The 22,633-nt window shown below is 45.3% G+C and overlaps 1 protein-coding gene across 6 annotated transcripts; it reads right to left on the bottom strand.

Moving 5' to 3' along the window:
- Nucleotides 1-1,187: 1,187 nt before the first annotated feature.
- Nucleotides 1,188-22,408, bottom strand: MAPKAPK5 (MAPK activated protein kinase 5). 6 transcript variants are annotated; one of them, XM_061374731.1, is made up of 14 exons: nt 22,096-22,408; nt 17,428-17,501; nt 16,086-16,161; nt 14,810-14,907; nt 13,239-13,351; nt 10,609-10,694; nt 9,911-10,006; nt 8,593-8,673; nt 5,960-6,147; nt 3,600-3,720; nt 3,179-3,309; nt 2,525-2,646; nt 2,093-2,197; nt 1,188-1,383 (listed from the first exon to the last, which is right to left on the bottom strand). In XM_061374731.1, the coding sequence occupies exons 1-14, from the start codon at nt 22,129-22,131 to the stop codon at nt 1,289-1,291; spliced, it is 1,422 nt and encodes a 473-aa protein (XP_061230715.1). In that variant the 5' UTR covers nt 22,132-22,408; the 3' UTR covers nt 1,188-1,288. The 6 variants fall into 6 exon arrangements, with proteins under 6 accessions (XP_061230715.1, XP_061230716.1, XP_061230717.1 ...); XM_061374732.1 differs by having other exon boundaries at nt 2,531-2,646; nt 22,096-22,405; XM_061374733.1 differs by lacking the exons at nt 16,086-16,161; nt 17,428-17,501 and having other exon boundaries at nt 22,096-22,146.
- Nucleotides 22,409-22,633: the final 225 nt, after the last annotated feature.

Genomic DNA, 22,633 nt, shown 5'->3' with positions numbered 1-22,633 from the left:
GACCAAACTCATTCAATGTCTGCACAGGTTTAGTACCAGTTTAGTACCAAAATATCTCTATAAAAAGCCTTCGACCAGTCTCAAAGGAAAGAAAAGCATCAGAAGGTAGAAAACTAGAAATATGTACAGATTCTTTTCATTTGTTTGTTTCATCAAGATTAAAAAAGCAGCTTTTGGAGCCAATGTTCCAGACTGGTGTAAGAATCTGCCCTGATGGTCCAGGCAGCACAAGGATGTGTGTCAAGGAGCAGCCCTGCATCTATTGCTCCCCAGGAGGAGCTCGAAGGCATCAAAGAGACAGGGAGCTCAGACTCCAGAGGGTGACACAGAAGGATCACCAGTGGATTCACACAGCAGCACTATGACCCTTGCCAGGATGATCTCTTTCAAACAAGACAAGTTTGAAATCAAGTGTTGGACCTTCTAGAAAGGAAAGAATGGAGTACACAGGTGGAACACAGACAACGTCTGATCTGGGGATGAAGCAACTGAACCCCATACTTGGTTTTGTTTGTAGAAGATCCCTCCGTGAAAATAAAAGTAACTTGTACGTAAGTAACTAGAACATTCTTCTGTTCTGCTGCTGAACAGCATGATAAAAAGAGGAGTCTTGAGCTGAATGGCCAATTCAGCCTTAAAAAAAGGTCTGAGGAAGATGGAGAAGAAGTGGACTAAACCTTAAAGACTGTCTGAGGAAGATGAGGCAGAAGAAAGAAGAGGGCTACTGATCAGAACTGAAATACAGCAAGCATATGGACTGAGGTGCCCTTGGCAAGGCCGAGCGCAGCTCTAGGGTCAGCTAGTGAAACAGAAGGCTATGTAGTTGCCTCTACAGAAAGACTTGGGATTTCGGTGCAAAGGGCAGCTATGAGGTTTGTGTTCTGCAGCACTCGCTTCAAGTACTTACTGAGCAGGGTGTTGAGAAACTGTGGCTGTCTCATTCACATACATAGTCATTGCAGCTGGCTGTATGTATAGCAGGTGGAAGGCAGCTTCTGCAACTGGCTAGTAAGGAAAAGAATGGTCTTTAACAATATAATCTGCCCCATCTGAGGAGGGCTCATGATTAACAGTACGTAAGTGATCATATATACCTCAAGGAACTGAGTTTTAAAAAAATATTACAGTACCAATGATTTTCTTTTTTGTTATCTACAACTATACAGCATTTTCAAGCAGTATGGAAATTTAATGAAATAATTATGATTTATTAATTTACATAAAAATACTTTTTACAGTTAAAGAATAAATCTTAAATGGTAAAAAAAATAAGATTAAGAAGCTCCAGCTATTGAGAGTCATGGGAGTTTGTCTGCTCTTCGATCACTTGTTTTACTATTTCTGCCAGTTTTAGTCGATCCACTTTGTCTGTGAATCCTCTGCCTGAAAGGAAGAAGAACAGGACATCAGCTGGTGCTGGGCACAAGGAGGAAAGCAATCGTGGATGAGTTACACATTGAGGTTCATACAAAAATCAGGAGAACATGAGTTATGATCTCTAGTTCCACTGAAAAAAATTGAGCACTTAAAAACCCGAATTCAACCCAGGCAAAACAGAATGAGGGAAAAGCACAACCAAGCCCTCATGAACCTGGCTGATGCCCCTGTTTCCTTTATATTCATCAGCATCTGCTCCTGGGGCCTACACCTTTGCCCCCCTGACTTTGTCAACACTCCCAAGGCAGCTGGCCTAGTTCAATTCCATTTCCTATCCAAAGCAAGCAGATGTGCTGACACAGATGAGGGCAGCAGCCTCCAGCAGAAAGAGGGTAATGAACAGCTGGAAGGAAACCAGCTGAAAACTGCTAACGCAGTTTCTGAAGTGATGATCCACTTACGCTGTTACGTTCCTGCTTGACTTGGTGCCTTTGAAAACTCTACCCTGAACCTCAGACACAAACGTTAAAGCAGAACTTTCTACCTCATTTCTAGAACACCTGAGCTGGCTGAAGGGCCGAAAGAGTGTCAAAACCTGCACCAGCCTGGCACAAATTCAAGGCATTTGGGGTTATTTCCATATAAAAAGGTGACTGCTTCCCCTATTTCACCTAGCATTAGCACCATTCTCCATGGAAGAGAAGCAGTTCCTCACCGTTCCAGCTGAAGCTCTGAAGAGTGTCTCGCAGTAACTTACACTCTCTATTATACTTCCATGCCTCCTGCATCACTTCATTCAGCTTCTCATCTTCATTCTCTCCTGTTCAGGAGACCAGAGATAAACAGGAGGTTTGTCATTCTGCCTGCAAACACTCCACGCAGTTATAACCCTCCTCCCCTCACACAAACTAAGGAATAGCTTGAAAGCAGACACTCCTCTTTGGAAGTTGTTTTAACAGCTCTGCATGTCACTTCTGACACTAACATTATGCATGCACCAAAATTACAGTCCATAGACAACACTTTCCCCTCCAGACTGATTAGGACAACAGGAGTTTTGTTTATCCTCCCTCACCACTGACACAAACTGATCTTGAAGCACAGTAAAATGTGTTAGGAATGTAACTTTTAAGATAAAAGTGGCAACCTTTACCAGCCTGTGGTAGAATGCACTGAGCAATCACATCTCTCAGCTTTTCCAGAGCCACGTTGGAATCGTTGCTTCCATTCTCAGGGTCATGGATATAAACACCATCCTTCGGCTTAGTGCTGCAAAAGAACAAGGAGGAAACAATTACAGTTTGAATGCAACTAAAGTCTGTTACTCACTGCATAACTGCACCAGTATAATGGTCTCTTTCACTGCCTGGAAAGCTGGGAATGGGAGCTAGATACAGTATCAATTATAATAATGTCCTTTATTATGATACCCTTTAAATATGAAGAAAAATAAATATCCCTTTAATTTAATTCAAATAAGGGTAATCCTAAATGCACTATCCTGTTTTTCGGATAGGGAACTAGAACAAAGAGAGAGACACAGATTACCTGACTTTTTCAGTAAATAAGTGTCAGGATCAGTAAAAAAATCTTGGAATTCTCTTACCTTACTCAACTTCTCATAAGGGATCTGTTTTGCTTCCTCTATAATACAATAACTCTATCCAACTCCTTCCTGCCCTCACTGGCATATCTTGGAAGACACATCACCCTGTGCAAGTAGTACCTGACTCCAACTACCCGCTTCAACATGAAGAGTGTGTCAACCACATCAGGAATTCAGGAGCATGGTTACAATTACCCCAGTAGTTTCCTTTTGCGCAGGATTGGGTTGTTGACGGAGTGAAGAGGTTTGAGACTGACTTTCAGGTCCTGGATCCTCATGTTTGCAAGCTGCTCTGCATGAGCCTGTTGTATCCCTGCTACCATTGCCTGCAATGAAGAGAGTTGCACTTGATGTTTTAATTAGCTTCTGTGTGAATGAAAGAATCCTATTGATTTCAGAGATGCACAATAACAATCAGGTTTGCATTATACAGATTTATAGCCCAAATGTCAAGTGGAACCATTTCCATTTTTTTACAAAGGTCTCAGGCTCTCCTTAAGGCAGAAAGGATGCTCCTTATCTGCATAACACCACATGAAAGGAAACACTCAAACCACCCCAAAGCTACCCAGCTTCCCTATGCAACATTCTTGACAAACTAAAATGTTGTTTAGACCTTGTCCATCATCATCTGGGCAGAGGGGAGGATGTTATCAAGTGCCTCAGTGGAGTTGAGCCAGGGATGGTCCAGCACACCTTCAATGGTCAGACGCTCCTCAGGTTTGACCTTCAGCAGCCTGGGAGATAAATCAGTCAGTCCATAAAGAGTCTTTGCTGCTTTACAATGTGCTGCTCTGTCTGGGGTCAAAGCACGGAGCCATCTCTAAGCATTAGAGGGGCTAAAACCAACTAAAACACTCAGCTGACCCAAAAGCAGGCTGACTTTCCACCCTTGCTGTGGTGATAGTTTAATGCTATAACAGCTCATTCAGTTACATTGAGCAACTCAGTATAAAAGAAAGGCACTGAGGGCCATTTCAGTAATACCCATGTACTGTTGAACTCTACATTCACATCCTCCCAGATGGGAAAACCACCTTCCAGTTGAACTGGAAATGATCCAGACGAAGACTCTCTGGAAATGCACATCTAGAGCTCATCCATGTAACAGGCTATGCTCATATCAATGACTCTGGGCACGGTGAAGTAAGGGAGAGCTTCCAAGTTAGAAACCTGTTTACTGAATTAGCAGCTTTTACCATGCAACTCCTTAGCTTTTCTCCCCCTGCAAAACCTCAAGTAATGGCCACTCTGACAGCATACAGCACCTCAGAATGAGAAGGAACTTTGAGATCTCTGAAAACACCTTGGAATTAAACTTTTCTAGAATAAAACCCTGGGCAGAGATTTTGCCAATAAACTGCTGCTCTCATGATGATCACAACTGCTTAATAAACCAGTGCCATCTCACACAGAGTGCTGACAAGTCATCCCACCAGTTTAAATTGGAGACAGAGCGACTCGATGAGCTCAGCAGCCAATATTTGAGATCAGCTTCCTGGCTGCAGAGCACAATTGTTTAATGTACCAAGAAAGTGGAAGTAACTTCCACCAAATGTCAGCAGGACCACAGGCTAGCTCAGAAAGTTCAGGAACCAGGCCAGTTTTGATACAAGACCCAAGACACATGCATTCCTTTCCTATAGGTCCTCGAAGTCCTAACCTATTACCAAGCACTCCAGCTTCTAAAGCTCAAGGTCAGAAATCAGCTCAACATGCTTGAAAGGAAGCAGCTGCTTGAATGCCAAATAGGACCTCCAGAAGCAAGACTCCATCTGAATAACAGTCTACATAAATATAATGTAAATTTATCCAGAATTATATGAAGTCTAAGCCTATTCCTGCACCATAAACACAGATTCAGACCCACTGGCTGGAAAAGACAAGCAGGAAAGGGAGTCCTGATAACATTAGTGAGAGAATTAAGTGAACTGAATCCAAACAACATCATTCTGTGAGCTGTGTTTCATGGCCATTTTAAAAGACAATGAAACCTATTGACTGTAGAGCTTCTGAGTGAGAATAAAGAGTTAACCTTGGTATAAATGTAAGTTTTTACTGCAATGTAATCTGCAGTTTATTTGGTCAAAGGCTGTTGACTCTCCTGCACTGGCAGAAACAGGTCCCAGCTCCCTTTCCAAGCAATGTCAAGTCCTTGGAGATCTTACACTATGGCAGAGGAGAAAGTGATAGTTTAAACTTATTTAACAGATTGATTTTTTCCCATTTATGTTGCTTTTATCCTTCCACTTCCTCTGCTGATCCAAGCAAAGGCAGAAAGTCCCCCCACATTTTAAAACACAAGTGAGGTTAAGACCTAATCAGTGCCACATTCTTGCTTTCAAACAGGATCATGGGATCAGTCTTTGAAACACTTGCAACCCAGAGATGTGCATTGCATGATAAACAGTGCCCAGTAGCATTTAGAGTTAAAATATCAATGCAAAACCTTATCTCACGGTCTGACACCTTGTGACAGAGCTTAACCTCCCTTTTCCATGCTTCTCTCCTAACTCCTTTCAGACTGTGCCTTACATGAACCGGGTTTTATGGGACAGATCTACCAGATCCTATTGCACCACCTAAATGCCCCCTGATTCTAACAGGAGTTTAAACATTACCATTGGAGATACGTGCCTAAGGAGTACTTGCAGATGTGGCACACAGCTGTCTATACTGCTCTGAATCAAGGCCATACACTCATTCCCTTAAAGACTAAACACACAGTGGCACTCTAGCAGCTTCAGAGACGAGAGACAGCAAAAACTGAACACAACAACTGGGGAGGAAAAAGAGAGGGAAAGAAAAATATTTACCAGGCTTCATTTATGCTGAATAGGACAGAAAGCTTTGGAGCTGTATGTGCTGCAGACAACCCCCCCGCCTTCGGAAAAACAAGCCTTTTGGGATACCTCAATTCCAAGTGATTTTCCAATTTCATATAAGAGCAATACAACATCTCCTCAACTGACTCACTTTCGCACAATGTCTTTCGCCATTTCTGAGATCTGGCTCCACTCTTCCTCTGGGAATTCAAAACTTCCTGTCATGATCTTTTTCCGCATGTCCTTTGGAATTGTCCGACTGTGGTGTTTGGAGTAAAACGGAGGGTATCCACACAGCATCACGTAAATAATGACACCCAGGGACCACAAGTCACAGCTCTGAAAGCAAGGAAATGATCACTTTGGGGCGCAGTTTGCAGCAAGCAGTGGTGTAGCTACGTTAAAAACTCTTATGTGATTCCCTAAGGAAACAGAAACACAGCTCAGCCTCCTCCTAAAGGTCCATGTGAGGACCTTTGTGGGTAAATATGGCAAATAGGTAAGCACAGGGCAACTCCATGCTGCCAAGCTAAACTACTTCCAGTACCCAAAAGTAGCTTGTTGACAGAACTGCTGTAACTCCACGCTGTGCATGGAAAATGCATGGAAACAGCCAGTGCATCAGTGGTGTGAGTAAGCTGCACATTTAGTACCTTTCTCAGGATCCTTCAATCCTACTCTCTCAATACCAGAGCATAAACCAGAATACAGTCATTTTGGAGAATGTGAGACTAAAAAAACAGATGAGCTAGCAGAGATGCCTGTAATGGAAAACACACATCCTGGAAGCCAGGACATGAAGAAGCCTCAGCAAGGCAGGAGCAGTATTTCACACTGTGCTCCCCCCTGTCCTCCAACTCCAGCCTGGAGCTCCCTCCTTTGCCCTTGCAATAGTGTTCCTGCTGGTGTGATACACACCAAGTTCATCCAGGCAATAGATCCAGCTAAATACCAGCACAGTGAAGAAGCTGAAAGCCACATCTATTCCTCATCTGGATCACATGTGGATGCTGATAACAAAAGAAACTCCAAGGAGTTACCCCCATACGGATGCTTTTCAGGAAGTTAAGCCAACCAAGTCTAATTCTCATCGTTTTTCCATTGACCAGAGATAACTTCTAATGAAATCAATGGAACTTATGGCATGTAAGTAAGAAACATGTCTAAACGCTTCATCAATAGGGTTCTCAGATTCTACGTCTCAAGATTCAACCCCTCCAGCCACGACACAGACACTCATATTCGATCCAACGCACGCACAGCTTGATAAAACCACTCAAGAATCAAAGATAATGTTTTTTTTCCCTCCAGTTTAAATCAGTGGGAGAGCAATCCTGATCATGAAGGTGGATCACAGGCATTTCCACCCAGTGCGGCTGTGGAAGGACAGTGTACCTGGAGCCTAGCACAGTCTATTTTGGGGAACCAGGGTTTGCCAGATGCTGCTTTTGCAGTGAGTCACACTTGGCATGGTAAGGATGAGGCCACTTCTTTCAGCAGCCTGTCCAGTTAGTGCCACCGTGGCTGAAAGCAGTTCGGAGCAACAGATCAGTGTCTGCCTGCAATCATCAACTGGTTTCTCCAGGGTGGAGAAGAAATGATCTTAACTATAAAGAAGGCAGATTCATGAACAGGAAACCCTAGACGATAGGTCTCCCTATAGAAGGCTACTAAAACACAATACTATATATCATACTACTCCCTCTAGCATGTGGTGGGTTAAACCACCATCCCTAAAGCTGGAAGCAGGATAGATACTTAGCTCTGCAATCAGAAACCAGCTAACTTCAATCAAAACTGACACTGCAATAACACTTCAGAGGTTCAAACACTGCTCAGCCAGAGGAGACAGGGATGATAAGAGGGAAGAAAATGTTTTGGAATGACAAAGAAGGAGCACAGCCTTTCAGGACACTTTCTGTCATAGCTCTGCCAAGATTCTGACAGCATTTGTTATTGCCCACGGCCACTGCTACAGACCACACAGCACACAAACTGGTCATTTTGCAGAAGAACCCTGATAGAGACACAGTACCACCATGACTGCCTGAACAAGATACCCCAAAGAGTGCTTTGCACACCCAGAAACTCTGCCTGGCAGCAGGGAAGAGGTTTCCCCGCAGCCAGCCTCTTGTGGAGGTGAAAGAACTTCCCACATGGTCACACTCCAGCAGAACCATTCTGCTCTCTCCCAAATCTTGTGAATATTTAGTGCTCCTTTAACAGTGCTTGTGCATTTCCCTTTAATTAAAGGATCATTAATTAAGCTGGGACCAAGTGTGCATTTCACTATTCACTCTATGAGGAGGAATGCAGAGCCAGAAGCGCTAAAGCCTGTCACTTCTAAACAGAGAAAGACAACTACCTGCACAGATCATTATCTTCTAATTTGCCCATTCAACTGAATGAAGCCTGGTCTGAACCCAACACACTGAAGGGAAGAAATACCACTGTCTGCCTGGTCACTCCTTTTAGGAAAGCCAAAGGAACCACACTTTTGAGAAATACAACCCTACAAATACTACTTTCTAACATGTGTACGCAAACCAGCAAGCAAGATGTCATCTCCCTACTGCTCCCTGCAGATCCTGCTTTTGACTCAATGCGAGGCTAGATGTATTCCTGAGGTAAGAACAAGTGTATTGCTCCTGGCCATAAGTGCAATTTCAGGGCAATGAGGTTTAATGCCTTAGGTGATAAACTGTGTCTACAGACTGCTCCTAGTGGGGTTGGGAAGACACTGTGCTGTAAAGACATTGACTTGTGGCCAGTTTCACAGCTTACCTTGTTGTAAGTGTAAGGTGTTGGAGAGGTGGGGATAATACCAGATTTTTCTTTCTGATGCCGTCTTTGTGCCTCCAATACCTGTTGCCATGAGAGAAAAAACAGACCAAAATCCAAAATCCATCTCATCTACAGGCACCACAAACAGCAGTGCCTATGCCAAAGATGCCCGATGCTTCTCCGTTTGGTGGACTTCTTCCAGCTACTGAAGACTCTGCCAAAATCAAACTGCTCTTCCTCAGAAAGACTGGAACTTTCCACGTGGGGAAAATCTCAGGTAAAATATTTTGCTGCTTTGGGTGAAAACTCCACTTTTCTGAATTAAAGCAACTGCTCACACCTTGTTTGCTTAAAACCTCTAACACCTCCCTACTTTGGGACTAGAACCTAAAGCTTGGTTGGAGGATAACCTTAGCTCTAGAGATGTCCCTTTTTGCCTCTCCCACAAACACATCACATCAAATTTGTCCCTTGCTGATCAAATCTGTGTTTCTACAGAAATCTCCCTTTAAACATGCTTGGGAAAAGTTTTCTGTGGGTTTGGTGGTTCACTTGTTCTACAAACCCTGCCTGTGGTGCACATGGCCCCTCACCAGCAGGCTCCAGCTGAGCAGGCCTTTCCAGGGCACTCAACTGTGGCCGCATGGTCTGATCCCTGCAATCTCTCTCCCCAGTCATTAAAGGCTGCTGACGTGCCCAGTATTGCAATTAAATATCTGCAGTCCCTCCATTTTCTTCAGGACCTCAACACAAAGCACAAAAGAGAGTGGGGAAAAAAGCACTACAAAACCCATCCTGCTATAATGATAGATTATGTCTCAATGCACACTGACAAAGGGGGCAAACCAAGGTGAACAGGTAACCCTCCGGCACTGCTCTCTTAAGCAACTGCCTTTACAGAACCTTTTTGTTTCACTGTAGTCTTTTTTAAGGTCATCTTGAACAAGTCTGAGCCGGAGGAAGGATTGCAAAGCAGGGACTTCTCCAAACCCACTGCCTTAATGCAGTTAAAGGCCAATTGCCCAAATCCTGGAGTAGCCTCATTGAAGGCAGTTGCGTCTGGGAAAGTCAGGAGGCACCAGCAACCAGTCAGTGCTAAGGACACAGTCTGGGAAATCTGCCTCATGATCTCCTGCTGCAATCAATGGAGCTCTGTGGCACTCCACCTTCAAAGTTGGCTACTATATAATTACTCAAGATGCCTGTGCCCAGAAGCCCTTAACAGGACAGCAAAGGCTTTTAAAATGACATGGTTATGGAGACACAAGCAATAAAGATCATGACTCCCCTTCAGCCCAGATCTGTAACTGTTTGTTACCTGAGGTGCTACATAATATGGAGTGAACTGTGGTGTCATCAAGTCACCTTGGTCTACTTTGGCAAATCCAAAGTCACACAATTTAACAGGAGCATCCTAAAACAAAGAGAAGAGGCTTCATTACAAAATCTCATTGTATCAGCTTTTCTAATACACATTTCTTCACTTTGTACTCGCCTTACCTTTGCCACATGTACTCCTCCTTTGTATTTATACCCTCACCGTTCCACAGAGCAGCCAGAAGATCATAAATTGATCTCTGAAACAATCATTTTTGTTTCTGGGTGCACTGGGCCTAAAGCAGTCCCCCTCTGATTTGGAAAGCACATTGTAGAGGTATCACTGCGTATGCGGGGTGGTTACGAGCAGAAGAATGAAAAGGGCAAGAGCTTGGGTACATCAAAGCATCCATAATGTATGTTAAAACATCCCTACAACACCAAATGTGGCAGAGTGGATCCTCTTATCATCAAAACAGGATTCTGTGTTGGGGTGGAGAACCCGAGCCATATTTAACAGCAGCAGCAGCAGCACAGGCTGTACTCCAAACAGATCAGAGTACGGAAAAGCACAAAGCCAAAAAAGCTCCTTAATTTTTGTCACCACAACATTGCATTGATGTCATGTTGCAACTATTCTGAAAACCACCATTTTACAGAATTCAGCAAGAAAAAAAGAACCCCAAGGCTTCATCTTACCAGAGAGTTATCCTTGAAGAGGAGATTCTCAGGCTTGAGGTCTCTATGTGCAATGTTTAGTGAGTGGCAATGCTGCAAAGCCAAAGCTATCTGAAAAAGGGCACAATAAATCAACCACAATTACAGAACTCCTCTTTTAGCCTGGACACTTATTTTAGCTTTAAAAAGGACACTGCAAACATAGCTTAGAGCCCAAATGTTGCTCACTCCACTTGGGTACAACTCAGAGTTAAGACAAGCCTGGCCATCCTGCACATCAGTGCAGTAGAGCCACGACTGGGAAATGAAACCCACCACTGAAAACAAACAGGAAATAAAAGCTAAGTTGTACTGAGCTTCCCAACCATCTCAATTTGACTAACTCTGGGTATTATTAACCCCCAGAAGTGACACAGATCATGACACAGATCCTTTTACATGCTATGCTAGACTTACAAGGTCACAACACTTGCTCTCACCCTCTCCAGCAATTATGTTCTGTTTGACAGTGAGCAGCAAGCTCTTGGTTCAACATTTCAGGGAGTATTTTATCACATTTGTTTCTGGCTTAAGAGTCAACGTTCAGGCAGTTTTAATCTTTAATTCCTGATGGTACTGCCTGGAATCTACTCATTTCATGGGACATTACACAGAAATGCATTACTTGATTCGTTCACTTGGCTTCTTACACTGCTGTGGTTTAGAAACCTGTAACCCAGCCATGAAAGCTCTACAGATTGTACATTTCAAAGTGCAATTCATTTAAAGACAAGGCATAAATACTTAAACAGCATTACTGAAAGTAAGGCAAAGCCACACAACCCTTATTTGAAAGTGTTCCTGTAGGACCTGACCCAAACACAGAGCTCTAAGTGAAGTGCTGACTCCTTAGGAGACTGTAAATTACCATTACATGAGAACTTCACTGTTCACTTAGAACCAAACACAAGCACCTTCCCAGAGAAAATGAGAAAGCTTTGAAACAAGATTTAACTATTACTTGGTACAAGGAATTAAACCCAGTTCAAGACAATGATGAACCACCATTAGATGAAAGAATACAACTTTAACATTGCTTTCAAACTTCACTTGTATAAACATTAAAGCAAAGAGTTACTTGAGCAGCTTGCATAACCCAAGTGCTCACACAGTCGGAATTCAGCTCAAAGTCTTGCCTTTTGGTACAGTTTGACAAGATTTTCCCAATATGTTCATCCTGGAGACTGCCTTCGTCAAACTCAAACAGCCCAAAGGACATGAAAACAAACTGTCAAGAGTAATTCTGCACTTCCACCTCATTTCTTTGTTGGATGACACCAAAAAGGGAACAGCACAATTAGCATTTCATTAGAAACCACTCAAAGCACAAGCCACAAAAGTAAGATTCAATACTTCAGCCTCAGTACCAAAGATTATCTCTCCAGCTTAGGGAGAAGCAAGCTATCAAGATATGGATATATTCATAAAGTCATGTCAATTTACAACAAACGCTGTAACATCTTGTATCACATTTTCTTTCCTTTACTCACTGCAGTGCTCACTCGTGTGGGAGTGAGACATTTCCTGGTTGCTATCTCCAGTGTAGCTTCTCACCTACAGTTCGTGTATCCTGTGTTTGGAATGCCAATGTAACCTCTGCTAGGAGCAAACAACAGCAACTCCATCCCTCAAATTCATGCTGTGGTGGCATTTTGATAGCAAGATCCTTCTGCCTTGTGGGTCCTTACACCAACTTGCTGGTCCTCTACTGTAGCTCCCTAGAAAGGCTACCACAACACACAGCCATCTTTCCCGCAACCCTCCCACTAATCCAAGCTTTCTGACTGCACATCACAAGACATCCAACAGCTTGGAAGTGAAAGGGAATGAGTTCACCCCAAAATGACACTGGGAATGCATCTCATGGAGGCCCTTCTGCTTCATCATCCTACCTACTACAGCAGGACATAAGCTAGTCACACGAGACACACTGCTAAGCAAGAAAGAGCCTGATGGACATCAAAACCTCTAACAATAAATCTCATGAAGGCTATAAAATACAACATTCAAGAGTGAATTGTGTAGAGAAATGGAGAGGGATAAACGACATCGGAACAAACAGCACAGAAAACATGCACTGCAGTGGTACATTCCTCTTGTTATCTTCCATGACACCAAATACAGAACCCAGCTTGAAAACCACTGGCCCAGGACACATGTGTGTTACTGTCTGCTGCCCAAGAGGTGAGAGAAACACCAGCTCTGTGTCATGGCCAAGAGCGATTCTCAAACTGAAGCTCAGGAGCCGCACAGGGTCTGTGAGAGCTGTTGGAGGCAACACCTTTAAAGCAACAGTGAGGAAACAGCAGGAAGGTTGTGCAAGAGAAGAGCTTTCTCAGGTGAAGGGTTCTGTAGACCAGGTCAGGAAAACCACTGCTAAAGACAGCAGAGACCCCAGGGTCCCAACCCAGAACAACCAGCCCACACCTTCAAATCCTTTGCTTCTATTCAAACTTTGGCATTGTCAGGTTATAACAAAGCAGGCAATGATCATTGGATCAGAACTGAGGATTATTTTAGCTTCCTTTTTCCCCACCACCCCTCCCCACCCAAAAATTGTTAAGTACTTTAGCCATTATCATTCATGGATTTGCTTATACATGGGGGTTGACTTGCCTGCTTTGTTACTTGGCTTGCTTGCTTCTCAGTAAAGTGCCGGTGCTGGCTGATTCTGTGAAATAGCTCTCCCCCTTCCATCATCTCCATTACAATTAGGAGCCGAGCCCTGTTCAAAAGCATTTCATTTTGTTATATTAAAAATAATCAAAAAAAAGAACAGAGTTGCTAAGCTAATAATGCATACTTCACATCTACTGATGCAGGCCGAAAGAGACACGTACGCTCGCTTCTCCTACAGTTGTTAAGGCCTATTCTGCTTCTGTAATTCTGCCTTTAAGCACATAAACTTCAGGATTTTCTAGCTCCCTGCATCATCTGACTCACTGATTGTCAGCCAGGAATCTACAGCTCCCTCTCCATGATGGGCTCCCACATCCAGCTGGAACAAACACCATGGACATGTCTACATGGATGCATTTAGACAGATGCATGCTCCAACCACACTTTCCACCAGCAAGCCAGTTTGGACCTGGAAGCCATTTAGACACAACTAAAGAATAATCCAGCAGGTAGAGTCTTGCATTAAACAGGCTGAACGGTTTCCAGGCTGGAGCTGGCTTAGAGCACAGCATATACCTGCCTGCACCCATCCTTGCAGACGTGCTGACCTGCCTCGCTGTCTGCCTGGGCGCTGGAGATGATCACGGCAACTTTGAAGCAGAATGCTGAGGAATTATCTTTAATGCTTTTGAGTCTGGATCCTCCACTGCACCTCCTGGTTTTAATTTACAGTTTTACTGCCATAATTAGGAAGAATAACGAATAGAAAGAGTGGCGATCAGGGCTGTTAGATCCTCAACAAACTAACCCCTTGCTTTTCTTGCCACACAGCAAAATCAGATACATCAGAGACCACGACAGATCTCAGCTCTTTAATCCTCCCAGCTCTGATATTTTCTTCTCAACTAACATCCAATTAGAAGACAGTACTTTTATCCCAAGTGATATTAAGGTATGAAAAATAAGCTTGCTTCATGTTTGGCTGTATTCACTTTAAGCAGAACTATGTATTGAGAGATTACAGGGCAGAACCTAGCATTTTAGAAACAAGTCTTTCTTCCATTATGTGTTTAATGAAGACTGGCACTCTTGAGTTTCCCAGTGGCTCACAGGCAACACCATCATGTAAAAGGATCTCACTTGCTCTAGGTAGCAACAGAAGTCACAGCTCTAATCCTGCTTTAACAGTGCTTTGAAAGCAGAAGGAGCTCAAAGGTTACAATCAATTCAGTTCAAGCTCCTAAAGCAATACCGAAGCAAGGCAGAAGCTAGAAGCTAATATACTGTCTCTGACAATGCACATGTCACAGACTGAACCAAACCCCTGAAAAATGAAGATGCATGCACAAGCAGCAGCGAACAATGCAAATTCATTTAAATCCTCAGAGGTCTGGGCACTGAAAGAGTGAAAAGCAAGTTTGCTTAGTCTGAAGAATAAATATATCTGGAAACCCCCACAAATGTTCATTTTGGTCACCAAAAAAAACCCCAAGCAGACTCCACTATACCTTGGCCTAAACATGGAAAGCAAGCTGTGGGGATGAATCACCCTACGTAACCTTACCTTGGGCTGGATTCATGTGGGAACTGCACACTGTTAGCATAAACTTCAATAATCTGAACAATATTGGGATGTGTTGCACACATCATGTGCAGACGTACCTTGAAGAGAAGGGAAGAAACGTTACTGTACACAGTGACATGCCCTTGACCAGTCCCTCTGCCCCCAGGACTGCAGCACACACGGGCCCATGTGCTGCTACCAGCGCTCGGCACCAGTCACACCCAGTTTAAAGCTATACACACAATAAGAAACGCCTACAAGGGTTTATAGGAATGGCCATTACGTTGCTTAGACCAAGGCACAAAGATCATACACTGCCAACCTATTTGTTACAGACCACAGGACAAACCCAGCAGAGCTCCAGAAAAAGCCCAGTCTTTGATTTCTTTGGGGTTTTTAAGCGAATTTCAAGCTAGAACTGGCTTTAAAGTAGCAACAGAGATGTGATTGAAACCAAAAATTCATTACTAAAACCTGAAATTCCATAATCTGGCTGCTTTTATGGCCCAATGACCCAGCAGCTGCAATACAAGAAGCCTCATCTCCTGTTCCAACATGCTGAAAGAGGAGCTTTCCCCACTTTAAAGCTACCTGGAACTGCTACATCAAGCTGAGGTTTGATGCTCTTTGGAAACAGAATATTTCTCCCTGTGAATTTTAAGTGAGAATTTGCTCAGTGAAAAGAAATGAAAGTTGCCTAAACCTTGAGGGCAATTAATGCTTCTTTCCTTTTCAGGACAACTTGAATGACTGTCACGCCAATGTCACGTCACATCATGTCAACTGACTGACAGTCTGGTACCTTGGCACGCCTCTTGCCAGCTACAGTAAGTCACAAAAAGCATCAATGAGCTTCTTTAGTTTCTCATACATGGATAAACCCACACCATTTAGAGCACACTATGAAGCATTCCTGGCAATTCTTAGTGACAGCCAGGAGTGAGATGTACAGAAACAGAATTCATTCTGAACTATTCAGATTACATGGAGCGCAGGGAGAACACCAGCTTTAAAATGCAGCTCTGTAAATGACACTGGTACCTATACAGCTAACACCTACATCAAACTCAGAGTTAGAAAACCCCCCTTCTTTCACCCACTACCTCATCCTACAGGAGCTGAGCTCAGCGAGGCCAGAGGAGCAAACCCAGGGAACCTTGCATAGCAAGATCTGCAAATCAGTGGGGTTTTTCCTCTCTTAAACCATGGCAACAATTCAGCAAAAGGGCAAGACTTGTGCTGTGTGAGAAGCAGACAGTATAAACAGGAACTATACCTCATTTCTAGCTTTTGGACGATCAAGAAGGATTTTCAGTGCAAAGCGTTCTTGAGAGGCTTTTTTCATGCAGACTCTGGTATTACAGCAATAAAATCATTCAGTCAGCAAGAACGTTAAAAAGACACTTCAAGCAATTGATGTGCAGTTACGAGTTTGCTCTCCACATGGGGATGAGCAGTAATGCCCGCAATCTGGAATAGACAGGGCACCTGTCACCACGTCCCAGCTTGAAAGCCTCAGTTTTCAGCCTCCCACAACAAATAGGTTACATAGAAACACCTCACACAAAGTTCTGTTTTCAGCAGTGCAGAAGGACTTCAGAGCAATGGGAACTGCAGACAAGCAGAACACACTCTGTACACCCAGCCTGAAGAGACACCCTGGATGGAAAAACCCCAAACCACACAGAGGCAGCCTGCACATCCCCAGTGGAGGGTGTAGGCTGCAGTAAATAGAGTGCTTCTGAATGGAAACCCTTGCTTTGGCAAGGCCACCAACTGTGTCACACACAGGTCTTCTCTCTCTTTCCCCCATTTAACATTAACAATTGAACTGCGTCAGAGGGAAGGGCCCACATATAACCAGGCAGCTAAAGGAAGAAAGCACAAAGGGATATTTTAGTAAAGATCAGAGGCAACACAAAATGGATGAGGAGAATGAACCAACTGCCTGGACAAGAAGACAAATGGTCACAAGACAATCGCCCTGTCAAGCACCCAGAAACAAGAGGTGCAGGCAGTTGTTTTCCAGCACAGATTCCTGCTCCCAAAAGTGCTTATCGAAAAGGGGATGTATGTTTTGCTTTATGGAAAGCATCCAGTTCCTGCAGGGTGAGAAATTCATGCTGGGCAAGCCTGGTTGGAGATGCAGAGCTCACGGCACTATCTGCTTTGGCCTCACATGAGGATCTGAATAAACAGCTGGTAAAAATAGCTAAGGGCACACAGTGCCAATGCCCCGAGTGATGATACCTTAGATGGGAGCAGCGACCTTTGCACCACACTGACATTAGTACCAAAGGGACAAAGGTGTTTGAGCAGAAGTTTCTGCTGTCTCCATTTCACCACTGACTCCTGCTCCCCCTCTGCTTCAGGAACACAGCAGAGAGATGGGATAATGCCAGAGAGAGGAAGAGAGATTTCACTTGAAACACACCCAGAAAAGACAATAGCACATCAGCTATGACCCATATGGGGTAGACACATTTATTTGTCTATAATGAGAGTCTTCCACATAACACACCTGCTGTTAGCACACTTACAATAGGTACTCACTTATTACTCACACAGCTAATGAAACAGGCTGAGATTACACACAAACCCGAGATGTATGGTCTTACCTAACAGGACCACTGATCCCAGCTCCCAGCTTCTGAGTCCAGTTAATGTTGTACTCCTCTAAAATGGAGGTTTCCTAGTCAAGAAGGAGCAGGGGGAGGGAAAAAGAGAGTAAAGAAAATAAATCAAACTAAATGAATTACTATGCCCCTTCAAAAGAACCCAGCTCACAGACCTCATCTGAAAGATCTGACTGCAGAGCGAGCCTGGTTTGGAGCTTTGCTTCACACCAGGAAAACTGAACATAAATACAAATGCTCATCTAAGAATATATCACAGTTTAAAGTTATTTCTGTGCAGCTGAGACTGCTCACTTAGCATTTGGAAAATGGATTATTAGGAACAGTAAAAGGGATCTTGTACCTTTAATACAGGAAGCATATCAAGAGCAATTCCCACTCCAGCTTTTAAATCCAGCTTCCTACCTATAAATGATCAATCACAATTGAACACAACGGCCCAATTTTAGCATTATTATGTATTTTCTTTGTCATAAGGTACAATGGAAAATTATCCTGCTGCTTTCTTTGGGTTCCAAACCCTTTGGAATCATTATCCTGTAAATTAAACCCTGCCTGACTAGTTTTAGCTTGTCTGATAATGAACCAGGCTCATGTTTGTAATCCTTTTGTCTAAATCCATACAAACCGGGTTTGGTTTCATTATGACAAGGGCTATCATGCTTAAACATGTCACCAGGCAGGATGTAAACGTAGCTTCAGTGTGGAACATTTTGATTAACGCTGCTGCCACGTGCTGTCACACAGATGGGGATCCACCAACAGAGCAGGGCTGATGCTGGAAACGTGGGCAAACTCAGCCACCAAACAAAACACACATAAGGAAACCTGATGAACTGCAAGAAACCGCCCAAGAAGCTGTGGCTGCCCCATCCCTGGCAGTGTTCAAGGCCAGGCTGGACACAGGGGCTTGAAGCAAGCTGCTCCAGTGGAAGGTGTCCCTGCCCTTGACACGGGGTTGGAACCAAATGAGCTTTACGGTCCCTTCCAACCCAAACCATTCTATATTCACTCATAGATGGTTTGCTTTGGAAGGGACCATAAAGATCAACTGCTTCCAACCCCCTGCCATGGGCAGGGACACCTTCCACTAACCTACAGAGGAGGAAACAGAACACTCCTGCTCTCGACTAATTGGGAATGGCAGTCCCTGACCTGGGATCATCCGCCTCCACTGCAATAGTTGTGGATTAACACTATTGCCAGGCTGGAGCCAGACCTCAAGCCACACAGCTTGGAAAACAAAGCAAGAGAGGAAAGCTGATATTTAAGGCGAGATTTGAAGGGATTAGAGACTGCAAAAGACAGATATGGAAGGAAAAATTGTCTGTTATTGCAGTCTGCAGTATCACACAACTCGTACGTGACTACTGTGAATGGCCTGAAGGGAAAAGTTTAAGTTAACGGGAGGTTTTATGATGGATTTTAAAGGAAAGGGGAAGAAAAGCACAGTGGATCACATGTGGTTTGTTGTTTTTAAGTAGAAACACACCGAATTTATCAATTCAACCAGTATAAATGCCACTTGTGAGAAGCTGATGGGGAAGAGCTGACTTCATTTCCCTGATGCCCAGATACAGAGAATTGAAGGCAGAGCTGGAATGAAACCACAACTGTAGAAGAGCTTTAACAAGAGGAGAAAGGGTTTCTCTGGACTGGGGAGTACATCCTCAGCACGTGCTTTCAAGGTAAGTTTTTAAGCCAAACCACTGACCTGGAGAAGCAAACGCCAAAGGACTCCAGAGCAACACTGTGATTGAGCGATAATTTCTCATTACTTTTATAGAGAGCTTTGAAGTGTGCTGCTCCTCTTCCAAAACCAAAGGCCCTGCCTGCCCCCAAACCTCCCCAGCCCTTTCAACTGCACAAGCTGGGCTAAAAGGAGATACTGTCTCTACACACAAGCCCAGTCTTGACTGTGTTTTCTGCTGCCTCATGCTGCTTCTGAGAGGGCATGGAGACTACTTGCTTCATCCCAGCTGAATAAGTGGAACAGAGAAGCTGGTTGGGAATTGGAAAGCCTGAGATCTATGGATCAAATGAAGTGAGAATAGGATCTGCTAGTTCTCAACTCCCAAAGGACAAGTGCAACCATTTTTAATAGCAATTTATTTCCCCTTTCATATTCTGCATCTTTACCATTGTTTTAAATAAAAAAGCCAACATTTGTGCTTTCTGCATTTTTATTTGGATTCCAATCTTCACTCCAAAGCAGTTTTACAACTCGAAAGCATAAAGGAACCATCTATTCATCAAGAAACACCATTCACCATTTCCTAATGATATGAAATACAGTATTCGAGACCTCTGATGCCCATCAAGGAACAGAATTCCTCGCATCGCCTAATTAAAAACAGCAGCTCCATAGCACCAACACTACCCAGCTGCAAATCAACACGAGTTCATAACACTCTGAGTGAGATACCTAAAACATGCAGATACAAAACTGCCTGTGAAAACACCACAAGCTGTTGCAACTGGTGACACTGAACATTTTGCCTCTTTATTTAGATTAATGTCCTGTGGATGCTGGCGGCACAGGGGATGGTATCCCGCACTGAACTCCACATCTGGAGAACACAAAGCCTTACAGCAGCACTGCAGCACAGCACTGAACTTGTGTTCAGACTGGCTGACAGGTCAGCTGGAACTAATCCGCCGCTGTTGGGAATGCAGGAGGCAGAACAGTGCCAGAGAGCACTTTCCAAAGGAAAATCTGCAGTGTTTCTTACAGGAAACTTTTTTCTGCCACTGTGAAAGGAACTTGAAACTTCTGATCCCTCCTCATATTAATTTCCAGTCAGCAAAGGGAATAATCTGATTCGAAATGTTTTGAATTACACAAGTTTCATGCAGAACACTCTCCAATAGCGCAATTCCCTTTCAGCAAGCTCAGGGTACCTAAACCAACAAGGTTGGAGCATCCTCCTGTGCAGAGTCAGCAGTCTGGGATGCTAACAGCCTGGAAAGGCAGGGCTTGGAGACTTCTCCCAGCCTGATCTGCTTTCCAACAGGGTTGGACACACGTCAGGAGCGCTCAGGGGAACGTGCAGGTGCTTCTCAGCCTCCACTGAATCCCAACAGGAAAAGGTCTGAAGTAAGGTGCTTCATGTGTATCCACTCCAGGCAATTACAAGTCCACAGACTGCTGCTTGGACAAGCTCCATGCATTCAACAAGTGAAATGCCAACAGCAGTGTCACTCCAGTTCCACTGCTCCAACACACAGCCTTGCAACTAACTCTGCATCCAACAGCGATCGCTATCTGGAATCACAGACCTTAAACATGCAGACGCAGGTGGAAATGAATCAAAGTGAACAATAACCAAGTATCTGAGGAGTAGGAAGATCAGCATAACTCACAAAAGTACTAAATTAGATCGAGATTCAGACAAACCCGAAGATTTGCCCAGAATCAAAACCTCAAATCTCAACCAAACCCTCCCTGCTCAGAGGGGCGGAAGGTCCGTACCCTTACACAACCACTTCACCTCATTTGGCTCGGTTTTAACCTCAAGAGCTCTGATGTAGCTCTTTACTTTCCCATGAAATACCACAGAAATACTTGAAAAACCTTGTTTTTGAAAGCCTTCAGGACAGCTGCTTCACCTGCACTGCGCCAAACTGGACAATGAGGCACAAGGAGACAGCAGATCATTTCAATAGGCTGGGATGGCTGAACACAGTGCTTGAACTTCCTTCTACTTTGGACTTTTTTAGTACAAAAGGAAAAATCCTCATATTTTAAATCAATCCAGGTTTCAAGAATAGAAGACACGTGCTGAGACATCTCCTGCACTGACTTTTATCCCAAGTGAGCTTTGCAAAGGCAAATCCCACCATGGCAGATAACAGGGCTAAGGAGTAGGAAGGTGGCAAATCCCAGCCTGCTTTGGGTTGAAGGGACCTTAAAGCTCCTCCAGCTCCAACCCCTGCCAGGGGCAGTGACCCCTTCCACTGGAGCAGCTTGCTCCAACCTGTGTCCAACCTGGCCTTGAACACTGCCAGGGATGGGGCATCCATCCAAATGCCAATCTATGGGGTCTTTTTACCTCCATCTTCCAGGAATTCATACATCCTATTAAAACAAGCATACATGAAGGCATCCAGGCAGTGACAGCGAATGCTTTGCACAAGATAAGGAGCCTGCAGAGTCTTTAAAGCACTGTTTTATTGTCACTTCATCCCAAAAGGGCTTCCCCAGCTGCTCCAGGGGCCCCGCTCAGCCGCGCGCTGATCCTCGCTGTGAACACAGAAGCCCCGGCTGCGCTCAGCTCCTCCACCCCCGCTCCAAGCACCAGCATCCCCCACACCAGGTCTGTTTTCACGGCAGCATCCCAACAGGAACTCGGAGACGCACGGAGGCGACAGCGCTGCCCCTGCACAGCCGCGGACCGCTGCGAGGCAGACACCGGGGACCCCGTTTCTGCTCCCCACAGCCTCAGCACCTCAACACCGACCCCGCAGCAGCCTCCGCCCGCAGCTCCCATCTCCTTGCCCGGTGTCTGACGCTGCGGGTGACCGCCCTGAGCGCAGCCAGGCCCCGGTAGAGCCGCAGCCCTACGAGAAGCGCGGAGCGGGACCGGTCAGGCCGGAGAAAAGCGGGGACCGGTGGAGGAGAGACCCCGAGCGCCGCTGCCTCCCGCCTACCTTGATCATCTTGTCCATGTCCTGATCCTCCGACATCCTCCCGCGCGGCTGCGGGCGGCTGCGGAGGCCGAGGGCCGGCGAGGCACAAGCACGGAGTCGGCGGCAGAGCCGGCCCGGGGGGCGCTGGGCCGCGTTAGGCAACGGGCAGCCCCGGAGGAGCCTTTGTGCCACCTCCGCAACGCCTCATCCCCGCCCGGGCAGGCCGGGGCGGGCCGGGACCTCGCGGGGAGGCGGAGGAGGGAGCCCGGAGCCGCTGCTCAGCCCGGGAGCCGCCGCCGCCGCGGAGCCGCCGCCGCCGCCCGGCAGCCAGGCATTGCCGGCACCCGGACACGGGCACTCCCGCCGGACGGCGCGCCCCGGCACAGCGCCGCCGACCCGGCCGCGCCCAGCACGGGAGCACGGCCCGCGGCCCCCGCCGCCTCCCCGTTCACACCGGGGACTTTTCGGAGCCTCCGCTACTGCGGTGTCGCGGCTTACAGGCGGCCAAGGGCACCCCTTAAACACACGACATCACCAACAAAGCCCCCCCAAGGGGCCT

This window comes from Neopsephotus bourkii, unplaced genomic scaffold, assembly GCF_033783945.1.
Source record: "Neopsephotus bourkii isolate Nb327-2 ecotype Australia unplaced genomic scaffold, CSIRO-AGI_Nbou_v1 NB_1652, whole genome shotgun sequence".
Taxonomy (NCBI): Eukaryota; Metazoa; Chordata; class Aves; order Psittaciformes; family Psittacidae; genus Neopsephotus; species Neopsephotus bourkii.
This window is presented reverse-complemented; position numbering and strand designations above follow the sequence as displayed.

Bases quoted from the DNA above. Each gene is read 5' to 3' on its own strand.
- MAPKAPK5 (XM_061374731.1), bottom strand. From the start codon at position 22,131: ATGTCGGAGGATCAGGACATGGACAAGATGATCAAG. The intron at 13,352-14,809 runs GTAAGGTTACGT...GCTTTTGAACAG, and splicing joins CCACATGAATCCAGCCCAAG to GGCTCGGCTCCTAATTGTAA. The intron at 8,674-9,910 runs GTAACAAACAGT...TCATGGCAACAG, and splicing joins CATATTATGTAGCACCTCAG to GTATTGGAGGCACAAAGACG.